Source organism: Platichthys flesus, chromosome 4 (genome assembly GCF_949316205.1).
Source record: "Platichthys flesus chromosome 4, fPlaFle2.1, whole genome shotgun sequence".
Taxonomy (NCBI): domain Eukaryota; kingdom Metazoa; phylum Chordata; class Actinopteri; order Pleuronectiformes; family Pleuronectidae; genus Platichthys; species Platichthys flesus.
Genome location: NC_084948.1, coordinates 19,106,082 through 19,133,904, shown reverse-complemented (window position 1 = coordinate 19,133,904; position 27,823 = coordinate 19,106,082). Strand labels below are relative to the sequence as shown.

The window sequence follows — 27,823 nt, the reverse complement described above, 5'->3', positions numbered from 1 at the left end:
AAGGAGCTTTACCCAGGAAGAGGGATGTTGTGATCGCTCTCAGCACGTCAGGCTGCGGGTCGGACAATAAAAAGGACGGTTGCCTAATGACAGCGAGCCAAGCGGCCACGTGTGTCTCTATGCTTCTTAGACGGTTTCATCATAGCACCGATAAACAATAGAACACATGGCGAGCAGTTGGTTTCACACCTCAGTAGATAAGGAAATACAAGAATAACTCAGGGAGAGGTTCAGAGATATATTGGACACAGAAACACATTTTGTGTCTATAAACAAAGCTGAAAAAGAAACTCTGTATATTACTCTATGATTAAAACCAGTGAAGCATCAAGACATTAAGGAAGTAGAGGAAGCAATGTAAGAGATGATAGTCGGGCTCAATATATACACCATCTGTTTTATTAATAGATTTTCTTTTTAGTGTTTACAGAAGGAAAAAACGTATACATTAACTACAAAAATATATTGTCATATAAAACACGACACCAAATATCAGTGACAGAACTAGAATGACTGCAGTGTGGTTGTATGCCTCCGCCAACCAGTGCAGTTTCAGTCTACATACGTTTTCTTCCAAACTCATGAGGTCCCTATGAACTTGACCTCCGAAATTTAAATATTTGAGTCCAAGAGACAACTGGTCAAAATAACGGAAAATAGGAAATTCCTTAAAAAGCGGACTTGAGTTATCATGTTCAAGAGGCCCAAAACACGCTTTCTGAGGCCGCTGTGACCTTGATCACCCAAATCTTATCTACGAGTCTTTGTGAACATACATCTCGAGGCACTTCAGAGAGAGAGAGAGAGAGAGAGAGAGAGAGAAAAAGAGAGAGAGAGAGAGAGAGAGAGAGGGGGATTAACGCAGGGCTGCCACGCTGCTCCTCACAGAGGCGTTCGCAGCTTTCTCCCTTTCCTTGGACAACTCCATCTCGATCTTCGCCTGGATTTTCTCCCAGTTCACCTCAACCTGGCAGAGACACAGGGAGAAGAAACGAAATGAGCTACTCAACTTTGTTTTGATGAGTATGGGACTGATCATGCAAAGCGGCTAACTTGTCCAAATGACAACATAAGGCAGGGATCAAGCTGGAGGGCTGTGATTTTATGTGTGGTACTGATGATGCTAGTTTATTTTTTGTATTTTTTAAAAGACACTACTCTGATGCTCATCCAAGAAATATATGAGATTAAACATCAGCGGACAGCAAAAACAACTTTCAAGCTTTTCACCATTTTTTTGTTTAGCTCCACAGTCTCTTGCGTCAATTGAACAGCAACAGAATACGTTTTTTGTATAAGCAATGTATAAAATGGTAATGAGCTGAGACCCACTGACAGCAATTTCAAAAAGAAAAAACACCCTCTCCTAAAAATGCTTCATACCCCAAACCAAGTCTGCAGCAGAGCAGACAAGCTGCCCTCACTTACCCCTCCAGCGTACTGCAGGAATCTCTTATTGGTCTCCTTTGTGCCAAAGGTCTGCAGGAACTTCTCCCTATAGGCCAGCACTGTATCCACATGGGTCTTGTGTTTGACAGCCAACTCCAGGGCCCTGCACACAGGACGATAAATTGGCGATACACATCCAGCCTCTATGGACTTCTCACTTGGTCGTCCTCAAACCTAATGGTTGACACGCTCCTAAACATAATCATCTCAAAGCATCCCCCCAAAACAAGAGAAACACCTGAATCGTACCTCTCCCAGTTGAAAAGGTTAATGTTGACTTGTATGGCCTGGTAGATGAGTCCTGCTTGTAGCAGAGTGGCCTCGGCCTCCTGGATGAGACCACTGAACAACAGCATGTGGGCCAAGGACGACTCCTTCGACGGCTGCGTCTTTATGAATTTGATGTACTGCACTCTTGGTAGCTAAAAGAAGAGAGGAGGAGAAAAAGAGCTTCGAGGATGAGACACCTGATACTTTCTATCGAAGACTTATGTCGGAATTGTTCGGGTTAATTCAACTGTTCTCGATTGAATCAGCCGTTGACTAATGCCCTTACCTCTCCAATGGCAGCGTAGGCCATCTCTGCTGTGGTCAGCTCCCTGTTGGCCATTGACATACCAGCCAGACACGCCCACAGACATTGGTCCTGTAGAGATGAGGAACAGAGGCTGTGAGGACAATCTGCCGTTTGTCACACTTTCCATGTTTTCTTTTCGGATATATATAACAGTTATTGATTAATCAATACGATTGCAGTATATATACAATACTACTACACTTTCTAATAAACCCAAACCAGGTTTTTAGTGAGCAGTCATTATGATAACAGCAAAGATTGGATCTAATAATTCCAGAAATCTTTTTCTCGAGAACCGAATTTAAAATGCCTCACGCATATGTATTGTTAAGGGCCCAAGGATGTGCGGTGTCGTATGTGGTGCAAATTGGAAATGCAATACATTCAATATTAATATACTGATGACAGCAGGCATGTTCATAATGTTGAGATCTGATTCTCCAGGTGCAGTCTGACAGCCGCTCAGTTACCGCAGGTTACTTTTAACTTTTAAGAAAGAAATCTGCAACCAGCATCACCAGAACGACCACTGCAGTAGTGATGGGGACGGCCGATTCAAAAGCATTCGAGAGATAAACAACATACACACGTATGAGTGTGTAGGAGTGTGACCAGAGACGGGGATGATGGTGTCTCTATTACATCCTGTATATATCCTGGCAGACCTCACTCTAAGCAATTAAAAACATGGATGACACACATGAAAACAAACAAGAGATATTTGCAGTACACAACATCTGGTGTCACCACTTTATTCATTGCAGCTGTCTTCATCGGAGGGAATCTTTAATCACCTATTGAGTGACAGCTAAGCAGACTGGATTCACCACTCTGTAATTCCCCCTTTAGTCAATGTCCATCACTGAGACAAGCAGCTTGGATTGGAGACCACTCCTGGAAACAACAAATAACTCCACTACTGAACTACACCACCTAAAATAAACATGATGCAAAAAATCGGACTGTAAATCTCCCTTTGTTGTGTCCCATTACATAGTTAAATCAATTTCGTTCCATTTCCATTTCGTGTGTCAACTCTAATCAGCCGACAGTTTACCGACAACGTGGAGTAGAATTCTGGGAAAAGCCACGCTGCCACCAAACTTTTACCAGAAGTCGATGGGGGAGGAGTTGAGAAGAAAAAAAATCTCTTTAAAAAAAGTCTCCCTCTCTCTCGATCCGCTCTGTCCCACCCTTGTCTTGTTACTAGCGTCCATTTTTTATGGTTGTGGTTATGGCATCATCACCCAAGCAAATGTAGTCTCACGCTGTGTTCAGTTTGTGTGTGTGTGTGTGTGTGTGAGGAGAGTTGTAGCATGCATATGGTGGAGTGTGTATTTATGAGTGAGGTCTAGGGGGACTAAATCCGGTAAATGGTGTCACCAGGCTAATTGAAGGCTAATTAAAGCCTGCTGCTCCGGTCCCATAAATCTGCTACCTTCTCATTTCATGTGTGTGTGAAGGTGACACACGCCACAGGATCCTGGACTGTTCCAGAGACTGAAGCACTAAGTCACACAGGGTCAGAGTAATATATATTCTCAAAGACATTTAGTGAAAAGAAGTACTGGGAATTTGTTGGGAAATCGAATGGAAAGAAATCATTTAAATTGGAAACACTAAGATAAAAGATATAAGGATGATTGAGTTTCTTCACCGGAACAATTAGTACACTTTGTGACTTTTGAAGAATCATCATTTATTAGGAAAGACTTCTTATAATGATAATCATATGATAACAGTGTGTATATTAATCCAACAATATTTAAATCCTCATGGGAATCACAAAAGGAAAATTGGTATCTGGCTGCTCTGACCATCACTGTCTGTATGTACCACATTAGTAGGTATTAGTATTTTATATTATAGTAATAGTATAGTGCTATAGTAAAAAAAATTATATAATGCATAATTAAAAATGAAGCTGACTGGCATTACTATTATTACTAGCAGTTATTATAACAATAATATTATTACTAAAATAAATCAATTGTGAATTATTTTGGGCACGACAATATTTAAGTGAAAATCCAATATCCTGACACCCGGAAAAAACATGACTAGAGATGTGCAGGTTACTGACCTTGGCAAAGCGGCAGAGGCGCAGTGCATCCTCCCAGCGTGAAGAGGCGCTGTATTCGTGAAGCAGGGCCGGGTAGGGAGGTACGATGCTGTACACCAGTGAACCGTCTCCCTGGCGCAACGTCACCTTGGTGCCAACGTAGTTCAGAATGTGGGGGGCTCGGCTGAACTCACTGTGAAGAGGGCAAATACACAAAGACACACACAAACACACATTCAAACGTGAAGAAACTTATGAAACTATATCGTTTGTTCGCAGCAAGGAACTGTGTGACTCTTGCAAATATTGATTTGTCACATTGAAAAAATTAAATGACTGAATATAAAAGAATATCTATCGTGATTACATACGGAGGATGACGGATTGTGCTAATTAAGAGTACATTTATCAACTTATTGATCCCACAGGTATTGCCAGTTTGCATGTGTGCAAGGGCAGGGGCCAAAACGTCTGATACAAAGAGTAATTTGTGGGAGCTCACCACATACACTATTTGGCTGAATTGATGAAATAACACAGTGACAGTGGTGCTTTTGTAACGAGCACTGTACGTGGTCCAAACTGCCTTCCATCAAAGACATCCTCAAAAGCTACACACATGGGTAAAAGTGGAGCGTTTGTATTCGTTCACTTATTTACTTCTGCCGTTTAGTATCTGGTGCATTGAAGCAAACTTTTAATGACTCCCAGGAAAACATTTGCTTGCAAGGGCCCTTATAAATTACAGGCAAAAAAAACCAGCAACAGAAATGGAGGTTGCGTCAACGCAACCAACCTACAATTCCAAAACTTGATCCATAAATAGGAAATGTATTCCGACTTAAAAAGTCTGTAATGTGTAAGTGTTAACAATATCGAGCTATAAACCTCAGAGAGAGACAAAAACATCGACACCAAGTACAATACGATAAAAAAAACAAAGTGTGCAACCCACTGCTCAAATCAGCGTAGCAGAGATGTGCACAAGTAGTCCAGCGCTGCCTGTATTCATGTGCAGGCACTTTGCCTCAGCGCCTCCTGCACTGGCTGAAGCTGAGGACTTTTGGGGGGAAGCATTGTGTATTCTGACAGCCGCTGGCAGGGAGGAGAGCCTACAGCGCTATGTGTTGTACCTTTGGGAATGAGCTGAAAGGTACTTAAAACAAAAAACTGCCTCTATCGCTCTTTTCCTCCTGCTGCTCTGCCATGACTGTTTTAAAATCAGTATGGAAGTTGTCATGGCAGATTTTTGCGCTGACTGCTGAACGCTTGTAATTATGGTTTTGATTTTAATTTAAAATCACTGCAACTGTAGTAACCTACCCATCGCCCTGCAGAACAGTGTAAGCTGTTTATGCTAAAATGCATCTGTAATCTCTAGATTTCACCTGTTTTACACCAGAATTAGCAGGTATCCGCAAGTTTTTTAAATTCTCAAAAAAGGCGATTGCTTCCCTTTCCATTTCCCAAAGAATCATGCTCGATGTCACGAACGAGCCGGATGCTGAGAAGCTCCCTCACTTTGACGTCTTGCCAGAGTGGCACAGGGACACAAGTGTTCATAGTTTTTAAACGCCAACGCCCTGAAGCTCAATGCACATCATTACGTTACACAGAAAAAAAAAGCATCGTTAGCGTCTAGACTGCCACAATAACAAAGTAAATGGCATGTTCACCCGCCTATCGGAGTTGGACTGCCGAGGCATTTGACCCAGTAGTGAATGCTGATTGTATCCATTCCCATTCCAGACGAAAGTCAGGTGTTAGTGGTGGTAATGGGTGTTTTTTGACTAGTGGAAACGGGGATTTGCAAGTGCAAGAGACTCTGAATATCTACCTGCAGTCCTTTGTGTACAGTGTTTTTGACAGCAGGTCCTTGTCAGTGAAGACAACACTCGGGTAGTACCACACTGTTAACTGCTTGTCCTGGATTCCACACAGGAGGCTAGCAGTGTCGTTCCATGCCATACTGTGCACCATGCTGCCTATGGGACAGGAAACACACACACAACAGTTTTGTTCAGCGGGAGTTTCCTACAGTAATACTGGTGTACAGAAACAAAGAGAGTCCCTGCACTTTTTGTGACTTTTCTCGTGAGCTCTCCCTCCTCCCTGGCTCACCAATTTTGCAGATTTTGGGCTCTCGTCCAAGATGACGCACAGGAGTCAAGTAAAGGTCACGGTTCTTGTCTATGAAGGCGATCTTCCTCTCGGCGGATGGGCCACACTGGTTCAGAGCGATCTCCACCACCTCCAGCTACGGACAAATACACACAAACACACACACACACACACACAAAAGGTAAGAGGCAACGAGTGAAAGATGGAAGTAGGACAAAAGAACAGGAAAAGAAAGGAAAGGGGGGAGAGCAGTTTCTACCGTGACCCAAACGCCTTTCTGCCAAGTGTGTGCGTCTGCGTGTAGGAGAGAGAAAGAGATAGAGAGACACTGAGGGGGTATACATGTGCGTGAACCTGTGTCTGTGTGTATTTGGCCAGAGCCAGCTGGCCTCGGTGCAGCGTCTTGGAGCGGTGGAGTCCTGGCAGACAAAGCCATGCTGACAAACAGTAACTACTGCTACCTCCACTTCTTTTCCTTCTCTTCTATTTCTTTCCTTCTTTTTGTCTCTTTCCCTCTAAGTTTGACCCCAGAGCCCTTCCCCCATTCTCTTCACTTCGTTTTTATTGTCCCTCCTCAATCTGGATGTGTGTTCCTATATTTTTAGCCGAGTCAGTTGCTCTGAAAATAGTGTTTCCCTCAACTGGGTCTATTCAGATTCAACATCTTGAATAATCATGGGCAGAAGAAAACAGCCGTGGCATCCTCACCATATGATTCATATAGAAGACATGGATAATAAGTATTAGCATCAATTTCATGATCATTTTGTCAACAATGTGCTTTAATTTTTAAGAAAAAGAGACTTGAGGACCAAAGATAATCTCGTTGAGCCTGTGCCGATTGGAGGGTTTTATCAAATATAACCTCCAACACTATAATACATATGCAGATATGTTATCTTGCTGGTACTGTGCTAATTAACTAGACGTACAATTACACATTTGCTCTGTGTTTTTTTGCTCTGGAAAAGCTAAGCATGAAAAAAAAACTAGCATAACTGGCATCTTCACTTCTCTATAAAAAATAAAAAGGATTACACACCTTGTGGCTCAAGGGCTTTCCGTCGTCGAGGGGTTTCCCGCTCAGTGCATCGAAGAGAAAGACGACTAGAGAGGAAAAAGGAAACAAGAGTTTAATAGAGGCACAGTCGATCCTAGTTATAATACAGGGATTTGTTTTTAGACAGGGATTAGTTATTTAATATACTGTACAAAAAATATTATTAGTAATTGCCGCTCTGGAGAACCTCTTCCTGAAATTAAAATAGGTACGTGATGCTAAAATGTTGTAAACACTTTAGTTGTGACAGTGGTTCCCTCACTTTTTTCATCACTCTGGTCCCGGATGGCAATGGTGTCGTTACTCAGCGAGACACCCTGGGCGTTTAGGATGTCTGCTCTCATACCAGGGAACTTAGGGGAAGATATGAGTCGACCTTCATAGGAGAACACGTACAACCCTGCTCCATCCACGAGCAGAAAGTGTCTGGGCGGAGGAGACAAGAAGATGTAGAGGATGAGAGCAGGGTGAGTATATATAGATTCATGTTTTAATGTGTGGAGAACTGGGATAGCGGAGAAGTGGGATAGCATAATGTTAAAAAGTATAAGAATGAAGAGATGCTAACGTTTTAATGAACTGGCACCAGCAGGTCATTTAAACATGTATTGCACATAGAGACAGTATTAACTTACACAGAAAGACTCACTTGTGATGACAGAATGTCCAGTAATCCATTTAGCTCTATGTGCTGAGTGTCGAAGACGCTGCACTGGAGTATAGCACAAGAGCTTCTCCATATTAATCTAATTTCCCCCAGTGATTTCACTCTCAGCCTTATTGTATGACAGCGCCGGCTAAGCGAAGGCACAGTGCCTGTGTGTTTGTGTGTGTCGGTGTGTGTGTGTGTGTGTGTGTGTGTGTGTTGGCTGCGTGATGAGTGGTCAGTGCAGAGTAATGAAGCATTAGTGAAGCTGATGGATGATCCAACAAACTCCTGTTGCTCTGCTCCTGGAAAAGACACTCACTTCTCCGCTTGCTGGATGAGGCTCACTGTTCCCTCCTTCAGGTCGAAGATGAGTGGGGTGTTCCAGTTTCTCGAGCTGCCACAAAGAAACAAGCGGCGCACACAGCAAAATTAGCAAAAAGATGATTTACAGATGTAAAATAACAGAGAATGACATCTGTTCATGAAGTTAAAAAAATAATTGATGGAAAAGAAAAAACAACAGCTGAACCTTGAGCCGTTTTCTGACATGACCTACTAATAAAGCCCGGACCTGATTCTTGGAACTTTATCAGCGGTTTGCCTTTCACACATCCACAGTACAGCCGGACGTTTCCTGCTCAGATTCATTGACAACTACAACACAAACTTTCCTGACATCTTCATAGGTGTCTTCTGCGTTTATGGCAATGCTTTCTAACCAGAGATACCAGACTTCCTGCTAATTGTATCCTAGGGGGCCAGGTGGAGAAAGTCTGCAGATAATCCAGAGGACCTCTACTCTGACTTTTCACACATGAACCTCCTCCGGAGAAAGTGCGGGGAATCTTTGGACTTCAGTTCATGTCGGAAAGCAGCTTTGTAGGAAGAATGATGAAATGAGTCAGGAGAAAAACCATTCGATTTTGGTGCATATCTGGAATTGGAGTTGAATCAGGATTCTGTTTTATCCAGCGTTTTTCTCTATTTTTTTTTGAATTTGTAAAGAAATAATTAAGAGATCTCAATGAAAAAAATCTGATATATTTACAGTACCGGTCTGATTTATGGCTAGACTGAATTTAAGGAGATGTTAGGCCTTTGCAGAGTAATGCGCTCTCTGAGTCCCATTCAAGTTTGTATAGTCTTCTGGCCATTTGTAGCAACTTTAGAGGTTGTGTGTGTGCTTGCATTGTTGTGTTTGAAATAGTGCAAGTTCATACATTCACTGAAGTCTCGGAAATCCATGAAATTATTCGGCGTGGCTGTATATGAGAAAATGTCATTAAGTTGCTGTGGACATTGTCCAGAGTTTCTCCTCCCAGCCCCCTGATAAAAACTGCAGATATTGTCGGAGTTAGTTTACGTGAGAAAACAGCAGGTGATTGTCTTGAGGATTCACTGATTGTCTGGACCTTCTCCGGAGTTCATGTTTGAAAACGGCTAAGGTTACCTTGAATACGCCAAAACACACAAAAAGGAGGAGCAGGCTACTGACTTGTAAACATAGCACTGGAGGGAGGTGGCGACCACCAGGTGGCCGCATGCCAGCGAGGCTTTGATGACTCGATCTCTGAATTCCAATATGTCCACCGCATCGTTCGTCACGTCCCTCACCTGAGAAAAAACAAGGAATTGACGAGATAAGTTAATTAAAGATTAGAGAAGAATAGAGCTCTCAGAGTTACTGGATTAAACTTTTACTGCCAAGCAAACACTGCATTTAAATACACGAGCGAACAAAGGGGAGACACTGACTTTACCAACAGAGGCTTGAGCACACTCGCTTAGTGTATTCACATTCACAGAGTGTATTTATTCTTAATATACACAGGAAGCAGTCTACAGTGGGTCCAAGTATACGTAGGGCAACTGTGGTCAGCGAGACGTTTTTACTGCTTGTGCGAGCAGTGGTCGCTGCTCATATTTTCACCTGCATAGATAAATACTTCCTCCCAGCTCTCTCTGCGATTGAATGAAAGGCCCTTTTCCAGCACCAGGTGAAAGGTGGGGTTATTTTTACAGCTTTACAAATCGTCCTCCTGCGTTGCCTCCAGTGAGCCGAATTTACATGCAACACAACCAGGAATAAAAAACATTGGACCGCAAGGTGGTAAATTTAGCTGGCTGATTCACAAACCGCTGGCAGATGTGCACTTTTTAAAACGGACTGCGAGGAGGAGAGGGGGAGGAGGGAGACAGAAAAGCGCCTGCATGGCTGAAAATAAACGGATGATGATCCAACTTTGTTTGGCTTAGGAAAACTGCACTTGGTAGAGATGTCTATGACAAATGAGCACACACGCATGTGCGTGACCTCGTTACTGTAGGTGTGTGTGTGTGTGTGTGTGTATCCCTGTTTGAAAGTATACAAGTGTGTGTGTGTATGTGCATTAGGGTGTGTTAACCGCATTTAAACACTACCTTGTGGTTAGCATGAGTTTAAACAGTATAGAATGGTGGAGTGAGAGAGGCAGCTACACAGGCTAGTCATTGTCATTGCAGGGCTGCGCACTAGCCCACTGGGAGGGTCCCACTACACAACAAGCCCAGGCCTGGGAAGTGTTTGCTTCTCTACATCACAAAGTCACTATTACTCTTCTAAAGTAGTATCATCAATCAAATCAGTGGCTGACCAAACTTAACAAAGCATAGTTCTGTTAATATTTTTTCTTTTTTTCTCCCACACATGATTATCAGAGATCTTTGTTTGAAAATCCTTAACGCTGATGCAACATATTCGTGTATATATCTTTAAGAGCGGATAAGACGTTTGTGTGCTTCTCCTGGGGCAGCACTACACAGCATGTCTTTTTTAGAAATAGTTTGTATTTTAGTGCTCTTAGCCTGCAAAATAAGTTTTTTAAGTTGCGGCTGTTGATCAAAGAGAGAGGAGCAATATTGAAGCAGATTACAGCAGTAATTCACTGACCTGAACAACAATGAATACAACAATGACAACGATTCAGCCCCAGACAATGTTTCTGCTGACCCACTGACCAAGGCTCAGTTGCTAAGATAAATAGGTGGTGGTGAGGAGGAGGAGGAGGATGAAGAGGGGGGTCTCTGTGAGTTTGGTGGCTTCAATATTTTTTTTTAAGAGAATGGCAATTCTGTCAGCTCTATAGAAAACCCTCAGGTTTTACAGTGGTGGTGGTATGGAACAATGCTTAGGTTTTAGAGAGCTCTTTAATTTGGTACCTTGGGGTTTAATGGGTCATTGAGACCTTCAACCTTTAAAATGTTTACTCTGATGATAGACCAGGAATCCAGATGGGCTTCCATTATGACCCCTTTTGTAAATGGATATAACAGCAATTTATATTTAGATGAGATTTATTAAAAAGCTCTTACGTTTCTTCATGTTTCTGTCATTGATTTTTAAGTGTGTTTGGGGTCATGTGTCTTTTTACCTGCATGGATCTTCTCTTTGTAAGAGTCACCACAAAGTTCTTCCACTCCCAGTGCTGCTCCACCACATGGGCAAAGATTACATGCCCATTGCCACAGGCCCCAGCCAGCTGGGTGCCGTCTGCAGACCAGGACACGTTCATCACGCTGCCCGTGTTGGGCTTCTCCAACGCATAGGACCACTGGAGGGAGGGAGGGGGGGGACCGGAGAGTGAAAGCGAGAGGAGAGGGAGAGAAACAATATGGTTAATGGCTACAGATATTTATCTACAATCTTAAAACAATTACCTTGGGGGGCAGATTAGGGGCAAGAAATACAAGAGGTTTAGAGAGGAGAAGCAGTGAGAGCGTATGAGTAAGTGTGTGTATATATGTGTGTATATGTGTGTGTGTGTGTGTGTGTGTGTGTGCACATAATGTAAACTCTGCAGGAAAGACAGGGGCCCAGTCAGTCAGTCATTGAGCTGTGATGACCTGTGAGAACTGTGAGACATTGAGGGAGTACTCGGCCCTGCCAAGTCCAGCACTCGCGCTCGTAAACATACACTCTGCTATCCTCATCTATTACATACACAGAGGGCAGGGGTGCATGGAAGAAAAGGGAGGGTTTATATATGAGCCCCCGAACTGAAGCCAAACGCTGATTAACAAGACCTCTCCCCCCTTTTTATAAGAAAGGGTTTAAAAGAGGTAGACTCTCAAAGGGAGGAGAGAGAGATAGAGGAATTGAGAGAGTAACAGACACACAGTGATAGGATTCCCCCCCCACATGTATATCTACATGTATTTATTAATTTCTATCTACCGGCAATTATTGATTTATGTATGTCTGTAATTGTTTGAGTAGCTTAGAAATGGGTAATTTTACTTTTACTTAAGTAGATTTTGACTGAAGTATTGTACTTCGCTACATTGGAAATTACATCAGTTACTGAGTAAAAAAAAAAGAAGTTCAAGGCGAAAGGCAATTCTCACTGCAGTGGTAGATGCTGCATAGAGTGGATGACGTTCCCTCACGTGCACGTTCAACATATGAAAACTGATCGTAAAGTTCACTGTTCGCGTAAAATATGCGCGACATGCAGGCACTGCACAGGGAGCCACTGCAGAGGGGCTGAAGAGCTACCCGCGGCTGAAGAGCCAGCCACGGGTTGCCGACCCCTGGCTACGGCGAATGAGCGATTTGTTTACTGCTCCGCTGTTAAAGAGATGCGGACGTCAAAACATTAGTTTGGCTATAAAATTAGTTCCGCTTCGCTGCTGCTCAAACTCAACAAGAAGTTTGTAGAATAGTGCTCTAAAGGTGGGCCAAAGTTTAACCAAATGTTGAAATATACAGTGGGCAAGTGGCATTTTAACTTTTTATTTTAGCTGTCATGTGGTTCATGTCTTGACATGTCCTCCCAAAAGTTCTTGTTGTGTGGACATGTTAAATGTTTAATGTTTGTCATTGCACTTATAGTTGTAAAGATTTAATTAAAAAAAAACTGTTTTTGGATTGGATTTATGACCCCTTGTCCTTTTTTGCACTGTATAGGAGCAACCCCCATCAAGTTGTTGGAAGTAACTAAGTAACTTTTACTTAAAGTACATTTTAAATGAACTACTATTTACTTTTACTTGAGTAGATTTTTAGATCGGTACTTTTACTTGTGTAAAATGTCATCAAAGTAAAAAGGTACTTTTACTTGAGTACAATATTTCAGTACTTTTTACACCTCTGGTTATTAGGTAGGTGAACTTAACACAGTCCAAAGCTGGATTGGTTGTAGCAGTGTGATCATACTTCTGTCTTGAAGCACACTGGAACTTTGTATTTTTTCATTTATTTAATCATTAATTACTACTTATTCATTTATTTATACTTATGTCATGTATTAGAAAACATGTATATATGTATTTGTCCATATACAGTGTTTCTGTTTCATACATATATAACTATATAACACTTACATTAATATATATCTATTATCTTCTGTTATAACTAGCACTGATTTTCTCACACCCTCTTCCATCATCAACTCCAACCTTCCTCCACCCCACTCCTCAACTCCCTCCTTGACCAACCCATTGCCTTGGGTGCGAGTGGGCCGGCTGATCTGAGCTAGGCTAGGTGGTTTCTGTGTTGGGGGTAGGGTTGGGGGCGGGGTCTCCCACATAAATGCGCCCATTCACACTGTAAACTGCTTATGAAGGAAGAAAATTGCTAATGTTAGCCTAGCGCTGCCTGCCTGCCCTGAGATGGAGAGACAAGTGTGGCACAACAGGCCAAGTGCTGCGGTGAAGCTCGGAGAAAAGGCCTCAGTGTGTTCGCTGCCTCGTGCACATGCAGCTGCGGGATGTGAGGTGTGGCGTTATTTGGGTAATTTGGGTATTTGACTGTGTTTTGGCATGCTATAAACGGCACAGCACATCAAACTCTTTACCTTAAACTGGACCTACTGCACCGGTGAAGTCAGGTCTAAAATAAACGGTATCACTAAGTTGATGTAAAGGTTTTCACACAGGTTGAAGGGTCTGAAAATGAGGCGTGCAGCATTTCCAAACGACTCTGTTTAAATGGTTCTAAAAATCTGGAATAGTGTGGACGCCGGGCGTATCCACGGCAGAGGTGATGGGTTTGAAACCAAAACTGAGTTATATGGATATAGCCTTAATGACAGAGCCCCCAAATAAATTGGACAATGTCAAAGTGTAGCACCGTTCTGATCCATATGGAAGCCAACAGATGAGAGGAGGAACCCTGGGGTGCATCCAAAATTAAACCTTTTCAAATCCTCCTTTTCTAGACCTCGGTCTGCAGCTTTCAGCCCAGTCATCGTCCTCAACAGCCTTTAATGATCTCTGGGTTGGCAGAGTGGCTTCAAGTGATACCCCAGTTGCACACATGCTCTACTTTAGTTTTTTTTTTTTTTTTTTTGGGGCCATGCACAACCAATCAGGACCCTCTATTTGAGCCTTGCCTTCATCAGCCTCACCCCTCATTCCATTTTAACCCTCTTTCTTCACTTTCTCTCCACAAGTGTGACATGTTTGCCAAGCTAGTAGAGGTAGTGATTTAGTGCTGTTAAGAATGATGACTCTGCCAGAGCGGCTGGCCGGGCACTGTCTCACTGTCATATGGTTACTCCTGCTGGTAGGGGGAGGGAGAGATGGAGGGATGGCGAAGTAAAGAGGAGAAAAAGAAGGGAGCGGGAGAAGCGCAGAGCGAGAGAGTGAGAGACTTGAGGGAAAGAGAAACCACCGTCTTTTATGGAGACCAATACTCCAAGCCTCACCGCCCAGGCGAACTTTACAGGATATATTGGACAGTTCCACTCTACCCCGCCCCCCACCCCTCCGACTGCTCTCTCTTTTCTCTGCTCTTTTTTCATGCTCCCCTCCTTTTGGTGTTTCCAACAAGGCAAGCCTTTAGCCGAACTCTGGAGTGATGTAAAAGTAATACCATGTCAACAAGTGCCTTTTACTCTAACCCACTTTACACACACACAGACACCGGTTCGCGCACAAACACACATGCGCTCACAAAAAAGAAACAAGATATTTGGGTCAATCATCTGCAAGAAGGACCTCAGTATACACTGTTCCACAGAGTGTGCCTGAATAAGTCCGGCAACACAGAAAAGCAACGCCTGTTCTGCACAAAGGGCCCAGAGTACAAAGGAGAAACCATTATCTTCACTTTCTGGGAAGTAATGAACTCCTTGGGATGATGGATTAAGTCTACATGCAAGTATTGCATCTAATAGTTGAACACGGTTTTGAGATTCTCACACTCTGAGCTCCATCTCAACGGGCCAACAGGCAACCTCATCAAAATGTGTTATGAAGGAATCAGTGAAAATATTCCTATGAGCTCATGAAAGAGGTGAGGTAAAGAGAGCTCTACAGGGTGAGACAGACCCCAATTGCCCTTTTCAGAGCTTGTGCCCTTTCTACAAGTTCACAATGTACTGAGGGAGCACCCTCAATACAGCAAAGAAGAGAGCGGAGAGCAAGAAATAGCATGCAAAAGCACAGATTTTTAAGGAGAGGGAGGGAGGGAGGGAGGGAGGGGTAAAGCAAGTGGGAAAAGAGAGAGAGAAAGAGAGGGGGAGAGAGAGGAGTAGCCCTGCCCAGTTGCCTGGGGAGAAAACTGCTCTGCTGACTCAGGACTCTCTTTGTTTGACAATGCTCCCTCGCTCTTACTCTCTCACTCCCTCCCTCCCTCACGCTCCCGCTCTCTCTCTCTCTCTCTCTCTCTCTCTCTGACACACACACACTCTCAGACTTACTCGTCTTTTTTCAAATGCTCAGTCACCATCTTTTCTGTTGTGCACGTGCTCTTTCTTTCTCAGACTTTTGCCAATGATTTCAATTGGACTTACTTTTCATCTTGTCTCCTGTTTTAGGTTTTTCCAGCCCTACCCTTTAGATAAATATGTGTGCCAGTGTCCTACTTCTGCTGCCATTCTTTTACCATGACATTTTCCTTCATATGAACTACAATGCACAAAACGTCACTCTCTAGTGTGACGAAAACAGATAGAGGCTCACAGTCTAATAAATCTACATTGGTTTCTTTTGCCTTATCAGGAACAGAAGCCCGTGCCGTTTTATTCTCTTCCAGCAGCGGCAATTTCCAGATGTTGGCCAGCCAGTGTTTGGCAGCAAACTGCCAGCACAGTCTCAGGTATACAGTATCATTCACTGTGATATAGGAGGAGAACTGTTAGACTGTTAATACAGGGAAGTCTAAAGTCTGATGATTAGACAGAAGGTGGCATGTCACAGAGCATAAGATTTTAGAGCGAAGAAAACACTGAAAAAGAGACTATGAGAAGACAGTCTAATGGAGAGCCAGAAGTGATAGACTCTCTGAGAGAGGATAATGGTTGGCAGCAATGAGGATGGCAGACAAAGATCCTATAGAGAATGAGGTTGCACGTTAAAGAGGGAGGGGAGGAGAAAGAAACGGAGAGCAACAGAAGCTGTGGGGATTCCAGCTGGACATGGACCCATTCCCGGAGCGGCAATGCTGAGCAAGACTCATATGGACCCTAAGGGAACCCCCCCCCCCCCTTCCAGACTCACTCAGAAAAAAAAAAGAGGTAAAGGGGGCCCCAGGAGAAACACTGATAAGCAAAAAGGTAGTCCAACACACAGTGAGGAGGGAGCCAACAGAAGCAAAAGGTGGAGATATATACCCTTTTTTACCCCAATATTGAAAAAAAGGAGTATGCCTCCTCATTTTCTTAACCCTGTGTCTCATGTTCGACGTTGCAAACCAAGATGGCCATGTATGTATGCAGGAAGTTGAATGTGTGTAATTACTTCCCACTAAAAAAGGTGCAGCAGCAACGTCAAGACTGTCAAAATAAAGAAGCTCGCTGTGGTGTCATGTTTCCATCGCTGCCAATCGAAGCCAGAGCCGATAAAAACCTGTGTCTGCTGCAGAGTCATTTGACCCGGGAGCGAATGCCGATTGTATCAATTCCCAATGCAGACAAAAGCCAGATGTGAGCGGGTGTTAGTGGTTTTTTTGGCGAGTGGAAAAGACAATTATGAGTCAAACGTGGCTCAATCTCACACTTAAGTTCATTCAGATATACTGGCACAAAGTACTCAGGATGGATGGGCAGATAAAGATGGAAGCAGTTTGTTCCAAAGACAGTGCATCTGGCAAAAAAAAGAAATCACAGCCAGAAATAATAAATGTATGATAGTCATGATTGAGGGGCCATTTGGCCACTGTTTAATAGGCGGTACCCACAAGTAGATACCAGTGGTTTTACACTTTTCCAAACCCTACTCTTGAAAACAATACTGCCATTATGAGGGATAAATTTAATACATGATCTATGACTACACATCTCCCAAAACATTGTGTGAGGGTGACAGCTGCTATCAAACTGTGTATTGAAAACTATAAGGATGTTGGTAAGAACCAGGGTTAAGCCTGGGGCAAACATTAAACCATCTGATGGTCATGACAAAATTGACAGTGGTTAAGTATAACCTAAAACTAGGGGAGTAGAGTGATGAGTGGGGAGAGCGTGGCCTCGGGGATAGGGGTGTTCTGCAACAATAGGGTTGCTGGTTCGCATCCCACTCTTTCCCAGCTGCATGCCTAAGTGGTAAGATACTGAACCCCTAAATGGCCCCTCATAAATGTTGAGTGTACTAAAAATGTAAGTCGCTTTGGACAAAAGCGTTAGCTAAATGACATGTAATGTAATGTAATGCAAAGAGAAGAGGGGAATAGTATGACACACAAATCTGGATCGCACCAGGACTAAGCACAATCACAACTTCAATAAGATGGAAAGCAGACCAAGAAACAGGGGGGAGTAATAATCGTAAGTTCAATGAAGCCTCGTTCTGTGGCCACATTTAGATTGACACTAGCCCTGCATGAAAAATACAGGCTGCTCATTCATTTGGATCCAGTCTGGCAAATTCGGAGGCATCAAGCAAAAAAAGAAAACTTTTGCCACAGCGCAATGTGACGTCTTCTGGCAAGGCACTGTGTTAGCCTGTGTTGATTTAATGCAGGGCTGTTTTTCAGTCTGAACACCCGCTAAGTCCTGAATGATCTTCAAACCACTGAGGAAGAATGGCAAAAAAAAAAATTGGCTTTGAGGTTTTGTTCAAGTTTTGACATTCTGAATTTGAATAAAATCTTGAATACAACCTGATGCTATGTTCATACGACTTTTTTTTATAAAAATCAAAGATCTATTAGCTCCTGGGACAATGTCCTGCAGTCTGTCTTGTAAGCGAGGTTAATGTTGTTATTGTAATATTTTAAGTCATCCGGTTTATGATCTAACCAATCAAGTTCCAAGAAATGAAAAGAAAACTATTATTGGACAAGAATTTGAAAAGCAAAACCAAGCAGCAATTGTGAGCATGGGTGTACAGTGAAGAGAGAAAAAAAAACAAGTGCAGGGAAGAGAAGGGGGAGGAAAAGAGGGGGGAGAAAGGGGGTGGGGAGAAAGCAGAGAGAGAGTGCTCGCCTGGCACAATGAGTCCTACTTGTTAGCCAGTGACAGTGTCAGGGATCGTGACAGGGTCCAGACGCTAGACACCAGCTGCAGCGCCTCGTAAATAGACTGCTGTCTCGCAGGCGCATTTGCACAGCAATGGTTGCACACACGCACACACGCACACACATACACACACGCAGACACACACACACAGGCATGTGGGCACATGCATATACGATGGCAGGCACACAGACAGACACTGACTTATTGTCTCTCCCAAATCTTGTAAAAGGGACAGTGAACCTCTTTGTGTCTTGTGTGCTGTTACAAACTCCTTCATACAGAACTCCAAACTCAACAAAATCACAACAAAACCCTTAAATATGTATTAATCATACAATAATGTATTTAATAATTACTGAATGTTGATTCTTTGGGGGGAAATTTAACCGAAACAAACTGTGTTCAGTGCATGAGTTACTTGCTGGAACTGCTCGACTAATCTTACCCAGTACTTTTGCCTCGATGTAAACTCTGTGCATGTGTGATTGTGTGTATGTTGCCCTCTCTCTACGGTGATAATGAGTGGGGGGATAACACACAACATCTTTCCCGTGGTGTATGGAGGGAGAGAATGTTTAGGAGAAGAAGGAAAAGAGCCGGAGCGAGTTTTGAATTTCGGGTAAGAGGGGAGCCGAGCTGGACGGGAGGTGAAGGGGTTAAATGCGCGGGACTGATCCTGCTGAGCCAGCAACAATACGTTAAAGTGCAAGGTTTCATTGTAGCAGATACAGAATGAAACTCCTTCCTATTAGTCACGCTAGTAACTGAAAAGACTCTTTGCACTCCTTAACCCCTTAGCGCACCGCAAACAAACCACAGCGACAACACAGGTAAAGCCCCTTAATTCGTTAATGGGTCCTGTGTTTGTGTGTAAACTCACATTGCACAGTGATATTACAGTAAGTGTAGTACATTGACCAAAGTGTGCATTTGTGCGTACATTACACTTTGTCTAACTTGATGCGTGAGAAGAGTGTATGTCTGAATTCACACATATGATTCAGAGTGACCTTTGAGGGGGATTTTGTTTTTTTAAAGTCAACCCCCCCCCCCCCCCCCCCATCCTCTTATTGAGCAAGCCTCCCACGCCATGCTACAGTACACACTGTCTCTGAGGGGCTTAGGGAGGAGAAGGCAAGCATACCCTTCCTCCAGTTAGAGCAGGGCAGAACCATAATCATCATAATTATCATCATCATCATCATCACACTGCTATAACCAAGACACCACAGCAAAGCAAGTGGTGAAGTGAAGAAACAATGGAACAAACTAACCACGTAAACAAGCCCATAATCCAAGGGCCTAAGGTGAATCGGGTCGTTTGTTTCGGGTCTGTTACACTTTTACTAGCACAATAAATTATTTTTTATAGAAACAAAATAGATAATATAATATAATAAATAGACTCATTTGCATAATTTAATTAACTCAACTATATTTTGGGAACTGCTCCGAGAACTACTGAAATCCCAGGTCAAGACAATCCAACGGTAATGACAAAGGATTTCCCCTTAACTTGATCATACACTGCATTTTGTATTAATGTAACCTTTCCAAAACACACACCCTAACCCTCTGGAGAAGATATATGTGTTGGCTCAGACCTCTCTACAGCCCATTTGGTTTAGTACTCCAGAATAAAAGCCATTGGATCCTAATTAAATCAAAATGGAGCATGAAATGCCTGGTGATCAGCACACAAGAACCAGCTCTGACTGTTTGTTTTCACTACAACAGGCCTGATACAGCGATACACAGACAACTCCACGTAAACTCAAAGCGGCCCAATAAGCGTTCCATGAGGGCAGAGCGGGGAACTGCTGATATTGTTTCTGGCCAACGGCTCAGCAATAATAAAACACTTACAATTACCATTCATCTTTCTCTCATTTCCCCTCTCATTACAACTCCAGTGACCGTCAGCGGCAGGTAGTAAGAACTTGTGGCATGCAGCCGCACATGGTTTATGAGACGAACAATGTGCAGAGAGCCAGAAGTACCGGTAGTTTGCAACACCAAATCAAACCAGAGAGTGAGGAACCTCTTTGGCAACGTGTGTGATGTCAGATGGTTATGATGGTGATACCACTCACCATGTATGAGAGAGCTCTTGGAAGAGGTCGGAGGTGAGTTGGTGTTAGGACAGTGAGAGGAATTTGTTCATATCCCTCGAAGCCTGGTCAGATTTAGGTCATGTGACGAGTTTGCATTTGTGAGAGTGTTAAAAGTAACCCCCTATCCTTATCATTTGCGTAGCAATTACAAATTACAAATGCAGCCTACCACCTAACTTTGCCAAAAAACCATTAACTTCATCCAAGCGTATTTAGTCAGTTCATGCAGTTTAGCAGCCCATTTCCAGCTGTAATAATGGTCCAGATTGGACTTCACTGGGGTCGCTTCCTCACTAGACACACTACTTATGTTTGTCCATTTCTCTTGGAAAGCCTGACATTCTGAATCTACTTTTCTTTTCTTGACAGTTGCCTCGGTGCTTGTCGGTGACGAGATGTAATAGCTACGTTTGTGTTTCCTTTACCCTGACCGTGACCTGACAGGCATACAGCCGGAAGAGACCACCCTGAAGTACATGTTACTCCACGATGTTATGTTATTTACTTTAAATCGACAAAAAAAAAGGTAATTGCCGTCATGAGAATTGTTTTGTATTTCTGAGTTGCTTTTTTTGTGTTCATGAATTGTCACTCGGGCAGGATCAGATTCCAGAGGTTCCCCACCCCTGATATAAACCATACTGCACTGAAAAAGCTGACAGTGTACCACAAATACTGTATATTTTTGGGAAAAGGACTTGACTGACCACAAAGCATAAATGTTATATATCTACAGCTTCGTAGTCTCAGCAAAGGCTTCTGCAAAGGTTAAGAAATAGTAACGTATAACAGAGGGGGCTGCTGGGGCCAGAAATACACTGCTCAAGTGTATTTAGTATGAAGTGGATAATCTTTCTACAGCTGCTTTCAGACATGCACTGGACTCCGCAGTTCCTCAGTATTTTCTCCGGAGAAGGTGCACGTGTGAACACAAATAACCCAGAGAGATGCTCTGTAGTTTCTGCTGAATTTATCTGCCGGGCCTCCTAGTATAATGTCTGTAGAAAGCCAGAACACAGCAGGGGCTGCTCTGCTGGATTCACCGCGAGCTGTGCGATTAAAAACGCCGTTAAGATAAGGGATTTGTTTAAGTTCAGAGTTTGTATGATGAAAACTAAATGTTAGTATAATTGCTCTTTATATTAAGTCATAGCCACTAATAGCGTTTTCAGTAAAGTAAAATCTCACAGAGCAACATTTTTTTATAACCCAGTTCATCTTCTCGCAACATATTTTGGTTTCTCCCGCTTCACTTACGTTTAGCAATAACCTCCACTTCCCCGATATGTATAGTTTTGAGTTTCTACAGCTACTTATTGTTCAGATCCAATCTAAGCAATCGACAGATCACATTCTATTCAGAGAGTCCTGACGTGCCTCAACCACTAAGAAATAAAGTAGAGTTAGAGTTGTTTTTTTCTTACTCCGGTCTTGTCACAGAGCCGCAGGGTGTTGAAGGAGCCCATGGCAAACACCTCTCCATCTGGAGCCCAGGACAGGGAGGTGATCGGGTAGTCATGAGCTGAAGAGGAGTAAAGCAGACGGCCAAAGCTGTCCCATACCTGTGAAGGGACAAGGACATATTTTCTGAGTTGTATCGTGTTTGTTTTTTTGTAGAAAAACAACACACTACCTCAGGACATCCAAAGGTTACTCTCTAACAGTGCACACCTTATATTTACAGTCTTCTCCACCTGACAGTATCAGGTCATTGACTGAATTCCAGTCCACCTTCAGGATAACCCCATCATGAGCTTTCCACTAGAGAGAGACAGAGAGAGAGAGAGACAGCAGGACAACTTCAGCACAACATTATGATGCTATCCATGCAATGAGTAGAGACCTATATTTTACCATTTTAACTAGTCTAAAGGAGAGAGTTAAAATAAAAATTAGCATGGTGAGAACCAGGAGTGGCATTTATTTTTGGTGTATGAACAACGACCTCATTGAGAGTTTACTCACTCCATTGGGTGTCACAGTGTAACAAAGAGCAGATAGCCTGTCACCAGCCTTATCTTACTGTGTTCCAATCTTGTTCCTGCTCTATCTACATGCCTACACTCTATTTTCTATTTTTTTCTACCCTACTTGCTCACTCCATGCACCCAAGGGAAACGCACTTAAATACCGGCACATGTGTTGTGCGTATGTTTCTATGTGTAAGTGATCGCAGAGGTCAAAGTGGGTCTTTTAGGGGCCCTTTACAAGTAGTTGATTTTCACACCCCACCTCATATCAGATAGCAATGCCAGGCAATGTCCAGCGCATGTTTAACCCGGGTTTCCTGACGCACAGTGTCTGACTCAGATTAGCCCCCCACACAGGTTCAACTCGCATCACTGTGCTGTTCTTCAGGCGTTCGCAGGGAGGGAGGATGAAGTTTTGTGTGTGTGTGTGTGTGTGTGTGTCTGTGTGTGTGTGTGTGTGTGTGTGTGTGTGTGTGAGTGCAAAGCTGAGGGAGAGCAAAGGGTTGAGAAGGCGCACATTAAACCCTCCACTGTTTATCTAAGGTCCCAGGCGCTATTCAGCTTCGAGAAGAGTAATAAACAAATGTAAATGTGAACAAGAAAAATGACTGGTGCGCAACTCCTTAGTGCTGCACCCTTCCTTAATGCAGAGGCACTCACAGACACATGGGTCTACTGCACTTTTATGTATCCATTATAGTGCAAAGTAAATAAATAAACCTCCAAAGTTTGATTGATTTAGACCCTAAAGGGGAAAAGGGTCTGGTCACATCAGACCAATGGTCAGATCAAGAAATAAGAACAATCTACACAGGCGATAAAAAAAAATACCACAAACAGATATTGACAACAGAAAATAATCATTATAAATAAATTACTTTTTTGTCATTACCATAGTTACTTGAAAGGTATTGTTTCGAAAGTTGGGACTCTGACAAGAATATGTGCAGTTACCTGTTGGACCTTTGCACTGGGTTGCAAAGGCTTGATGATGAGGTGTCTCCCTGATGTGTAGAGGATTCGGTCAGAGTCTGGACCCCAAGCCACAGAATACACAGGAGATGCTAGAATATATGAGGATATATTCAGCATATGAGGATTTTGACGATTAATTGATCAGAATTTAATTTTAGATTTCTCCCTCTCTCTTTGACAAAGTAGCTGCTATTAACATAAGCAGTAAGATACAGCAATGCCAATTCCTCCTCTCACATGGTTTCATATTCCCTCAGAGACCCCACGTCATTGAGCCTATGGATCAGCACTTCGCTTCCAGGCAAAACAGCTGAGAAAACCTGCCTAACCACTACAATATAACAGTGTGTGAGTGTGTGTGTGTATATGTGAGTGTTCTTCTATCTTTACGAGGTCTAAATTCACAACTAGAGCTTACACAGTGAAGATGTTTTGGAGAAGCATGTCCAAACTTTCTGACAAACATTTAAAGGCCAGTTTTAGGGTTGGGGTAAGTTGCGATGGTTAAGATTAAGGGGTTAGGGTAAGTGTTATGTCGATGAATGTCCTTACAAAGATAAAAAAAAAAAAGTACAAGCATGTGCATGTGTTTTTGTGCCAATGTTCACATGTGGGTAGATGTGAGTATATAAGTAGAGATGTTGCTACGCACGTGTAAAGGATAGGGAGGGGGGGTGGTTACTTTTAACTCTCTCACAAATGCAAACTCGTCACATGACCTAAATCTGACCAGGCAACGAGGGGTAAGAACAAATTCCTCTCACTGTCCTGTCACTAACTCCCCACCAACCTCTTCCAAGAGCTCTCTCATACATACAAGACACAAAACATCAAGCTTAAATCTAAGAATACACAGGCTTCTACATTTGCCTTTTTTTGCTCAATCAATCGATATTTTATGGACACGATTCATCTTCTACACACTGGGGCTGAATTGCTGTCCATCTACCGGGATTTAAAGAGCGCCTGCCATTCAGCAGTCAAACTTCACAATTTATCAATTAATATGCTATATTTAATAATAATACTGGATATAGAAATGTATCATAAGTTGTGCTTTATATGTTTTATATCTTGCAGATCATCCTGATTGAGTGCTACATTGCAGACACATGTACAAATGAGATAGATACACACATGTAAGGTCAAATGTACAGTGCGATCTGGAACAACTTTTAAAGTGGACTTGTAAGACGCACAGTGAGACAGTCATTTTGAGTCCTGTCTCAAACGGGAGCCAGCTGAGGAGGTGAACATGTGCGTCATAGCCCTCGGGATAAAATAAGGCTTCCCTAATTCACACAAGTCATGCATGTCTGTGTGCCAGGTCTTCTTCTTCTTCTTCAGCTCTTGTTCGCTCTCCATCTCATGAGCCAGAAGGTCCAGAAGCAACCGTTACTGTGTGTGTGTGTGAGTGTGTTTGTGTGTGTGCGTGTGTGTGCATGTGTGTCTGTGACGGTGAGGATGTAATTGGTGGCAGAGTTTTGTGTTGTGTTTACTAAACGCCTGCAGCTGGCTGGTCAGTGACTGGCTTCACATGGCTCCTACTACTGGCTGCCAGCTGCTTCAGTTGTGATCTCTTTAAATTTCTGTCAGTCTAAAAGTCAGATTGGTTCTTTCTCACAGTGCCATTCAGATCATTGTAAATCAAGAGGGACATGGACTATGGCCTCTTTAGATGTATAGCTCTAAGCCTCATTGTGAACACGTTTGCAGGTAATGAGGGATACTTAAACTTGATACCTAATCATGCTGAAACACTTACCATAACAGATTTAATGTAACAATGAACAATGTTGGCTCGGATATATTTTTCCAATTCTACACATAGTGAATGTAAGGTGATCTGTAAAATCCCGTGCTTTTCTAATTTCGATGGCTTACAAGTTTTAATAAGGACAAACGTTCTACCAAATGAGCCAACTTACTTATGTAAACAAAAAAATCTCTATCTTAAATATCCAAACAATTCAGGGTTGTATTTTCTTTTTTAAGAAATCCGATTCGGCCAATTGAAACTGGAGAACACACAGCCAAAACATTTTTAAAATAGCAGAATTGTTATTTCCTTAGGTCCAGCTGATTAAATTTGGTAGCCACAGCTCCGTTCAGGCAGTAAAACCAGTCACTGGCTAAACAGGTATATCTTGCGGTTGGAAAACTGCATCGTTCAAATTGCTATTTTCCAGAATAATAATTATTGCTTTTTTAGCCCTACGTTTTCTATTCGGTTTCATACAAGCAAACACAACATCTTTGGTAAGTAGCTTAACATAAGTGAAGTGAAGCAAGTGTCTTTAAGCGTACCTTGGCTGGCCAGTGTTGTGCGCAGCATACCACTTTTTGACCAGATCTTGATCCGCCCATCTTCTCCAGCTAAGTTATTAGAAAAAATATATTAATCAGATGTCCAGGATATAAAGATTACAACAACTAAATTCACAAAAAAACAAATTTGAATGGCGGGTTAATTAACTTAAAATGTATAAGCCCTGTCTTCTTTACCAGTGACAAGAGCAGTTCCATCAAAGTTCCATCTTCCAGCCAGAACAGCTCCTTTGTGTGCTTCAACACTCTTCTCAATGCGTCCTGTCTTGGAGACCAGGTAGAACTTTCCTGTTAAAAGACAATCAATACACTTATTGAATAGGACTCCTACCCTCTTTATAGTCCAGCACTATAAATAAAAGTACAACTATCAATCCCCTGCACATGCAATTAGCAAAGGAGCTCTATTATTTCATCCCTGCTAAATTACAAAGTTGTAGCACAAAGTGGATGAGTGAAACTGAAAAGTTTCTGTTGGTTAAATTATGGCAATTTTCTATTTCTATTTGATAGAAGGGTGATCAGGCATGGAGACGGTTATTGAAGACGCAAGCCTAACATGTACTTTGTGGCAGAGTGTATTAAAAAAATTCTACATGTTCTATGTAATTTCTGGTAGCCTAAAACTGAAAATCAACATGCTGCTGCTGCTCTCTCCCATTTCTAATTTTGGACATCCCAACAAAAGTGGAGGTTTCTGGTACAGCAGGTAGCTGTCTAAAAAAGTCATACACAGCAATAGAGAAGGACTATTTCTAACTGTCAAAGTATTACAAATATATTTTCTATTTCAATTACATTTGCACTCACATTACCAGGCCTCATTTGTGTTGGCAAATATTGTTGCCTGGGAACTTGTTAATTGACAGGTGTTTTCTTTATGAACTTTAATAATTGCAACATATTATCACTTGTTTTATTATTCGTATATTTATATATCGTTTGTTAAATTGTCAAAGATACAGCCGTGTGAATTTATTATGACACCACGTTGTAATTACAAAGGGAAAGAGAGAATGAAGCTGACAGACTGTTGTTGCTAACAATGCAGATTTTTCGTTAACTTTAACAATATGAGAAGCAGGAGAAAGTTTCAAAAAGTTAATTGTAACAAGACTTTTCACTGCTCTCTGGTCTGCCAGGGAGAAAATTGCTGCTTCAGTTTGTGGGTGTGTTTATGCAACCCAACACTGCCATTAGTGTCGTGACCACACGTTGCCTGCCATAACAGTGCATCCATATCCTTGTGTTTCTATCTAATATAGGCCAAAAATGTGAAATACAAGGCCGTATAGATGCACGTCATCCAGATTGTATCGCCAAGTGTTGCATTACAGTGTTGAACAACAAAAATCTACTTTTGTTGATTTGATGTTGAAGGTTCTCTGAAAACTAAGGGAGAGATGGATCAAAATATATTTTCTTAAGTGAAATTGTTCTATTAAATGCTGCGCTCAAAACAGTGAATTATTTTCAGAGAGAGATCAATTTTATTTCATATCGGCATCATTATGATTTTGGTTTTCCTTAACTATGAAGAATGAGATTGTTATAATGACAAAAAAAATATGTTACGGTGTTTAGGTAGTTAAGTTAGAATGTGACAAATACTACTCTACATAAACACATTGGTGTTAAAAATGAGATCTTGATCATGTGGCTGCTCAACAAATAAATAACTTGTTGAATAAAACTGACAGTAACAACAGACACTGTAAAGAAGGGGAGGAGTAAAACAACTTACCATCGGTGCTGGTGAGGGCAAAGATTTCTGCCTGGGCTTGTCTCTTGCCGCCGATGGTTTTGGGTAACCAGTGTAGGTCAATGGGGTAAATGTCATCTGGCAATTTGACGACCAGAGTGGTGTCACTGGTCAGCAGGTTCCACTTGAGGATCTGGTGGTCCTCGCTGCACGAGTACAGTTCATCTGCTGTGGTCCAGCCGACACAACTCACAAGTTCCTTATGTGATCTGCTGTTAAGGAAAGTGATGTGAAGTGCCATGGCCGCCACTGCAATAAACGGAAAGGTAATTCACACTTTCTAGTCTTCCTAATGGTATAAGGGAGCAACTAGTCAC

General features: G+C 42.4%; 1 protein-coding gene across 1 annotated transcript; it reads right to left on the bottom strand.

Annotated features, from left to right (window-relative positions):
• Nucleotides 1–377: 377 nt before the first annotated feature.
• Nucleotides 378–27,712, bottom strand: ift80 (intraflagellar transport 80 homolog (Chlamydomonas)). Its single transcript, XM_062386754.1, has 18 exons — nucleotides 27,489–27,712; nucleotides 25,922–26,032; nucleotides 25,724–25,792; nucleotides 23,396–23,505; nucleotides 22,143–22,232; nucleotides 21,896–22,033; nucleotides 11,329–11,508; nucleotides 9,414–9,532; nucleotides 8,238–8,312; nucleotides 7,532–7,695; nucleotides 7,252–7,316; nucleotides 6,210–6,345; nucleotides 5,926–6,073; nucleotides 4,110–4,281; nucleotides 2,006–2,095; nucleotides 1,699–1,871; nucleotides 1,429–1,552; nucleotides 378–967 (listed from the first exon to the last, which is right to left on the bottom strand). Exons 3-18 carry the CDS (start codon nucleotides 25,749–25,751, stop codon nucleotides 857–859), a joined length of 1,923 nt encoding a protein of 640 aa, XP_062242738.1. The 5' UTR covers nucleotides 25,752–25,792; nucleotides 25,922–26,032; nucleotides 27,489–27,712; the 3' UTR covers nucleotides 378–856.
• Between the last annotated feature and the right edge of the window lie 111 nt (nucleotides 27,713–27,823).

What these genes read in the sequence shown, in the direction of transcription:
- ift80 (XM_062386754.1), bottom strand. Translation starts at nt 25,751, where the DNA reads ATGCTGCGCACAACACTGGCCAGCCAAG. An exon ending in CTGTACACAAAGGACTGCAG is followed by an intron (nt 4,282 to 5,925) that starts GTAGATATTCAG and finishes CCCTCTTCACAG; the next exon opens with TGAGTTCAGCCGAGCCCCCC. An exon ending in TCCTGCAGTACGCTGGAGGG is followed by an intron (nt 968 to 1,428) that starts GTAAGTGAGGGC and finishes TGTCTCTGCCAG; the next exon opens with GTTGAGGTGAACTGGGAGAA.